At 44.7% G+C, this 750-nt stretch overlaps 1 protein-coding gene across 1 annotated transcript; it reads left to right on the plus strand.

The window, feature by feature from the left end:
- Positions 1-465: 465 nt before the first annotated feature.
- SARC_17821 (hypothetical protein) lies at positions 466-618 on the plus strand (the record flags this gene model as incomplete). Its single annotated transcript, XM_014288092.1, has 1 exon — positions 466-618. A coding segment is annotated over one exon (153 nt), but the record flags the coding sequence as incomplete, so codon positions are not given.
- Between the last annotated feature and the right edge of the window lie 132 nt (positions 619-750).

The raw sequence follows: 750 nt of genomic DNA on the forward strand, positions 1-750 counted from the left end.
CCTATATTTGTATGCGGTATATACAAGATGCATTTGTGTTATCACAAGAAGTGTTTGTTGTATCTGTCTATATACATTTCTCTGCACTTTGTCATGTTGCTATACAAGTGATGCATACGAGGTATGTGATCTATACTTTAGGGTGTGGAGCGGCTCGAAAGTTATTGGAATTGCGAAGGCTTCCATATATTACGTTTATGCATTCATGCAAGTATAATAATTCGTGCGCATAGGTACATCTCCATGCAGCCAGCAATCTATTCCCTTGATGCGTCTGGGCAAGTATCATAATCTATGTGCATATACATCCTTACTCTGCCTTCTACGATGTTCACTTGTACCTATATACATCCTTACAGATACAGATACCGATACACCCCTTCCCCTTTCCATTCCACTTACATTAATCCCCCCGCCCCTACCCCTTATAGTCCTGTAACCACACTCAAGGCCAGTTCCATTGGCATGGCTAAGGCTGCCCTGGAGGCTGTATCGGGGATGAATGTGTTTGGTCTGACTCTGCAGGGTTCGGGTGGGTTTGTGTATGTCGATCCAGACGCCCTTAACCGTAACCGAGCCATCTTCACATCCATGCTTCCGCGGGAGAGTGCAATTCAGGTGCGAGTACTGACACGGTTGTGTGTGCGTGTGTATTTGTGTGGGTAGGTGGGTGTGGTTTAGGTATGGGTGTGTGTATTTGTGTACATGTGTGTAGGTATGTACGTATGTGTATCTGTAAGTGTATTTATG

Source organism: Sphaeroforma arctica (assembly GCF_001186125.1).
Source record: "Sphaeroforma arctica JP610 unplaced genomic scaffold supercont1.12246, whole genome shotgun sequence".
NCBI classification, from domain to species: Eukaryota; class Ichthyosporea; order Ichthyophonida; genus Sphaeroforma; species Sphaeroforma arctica.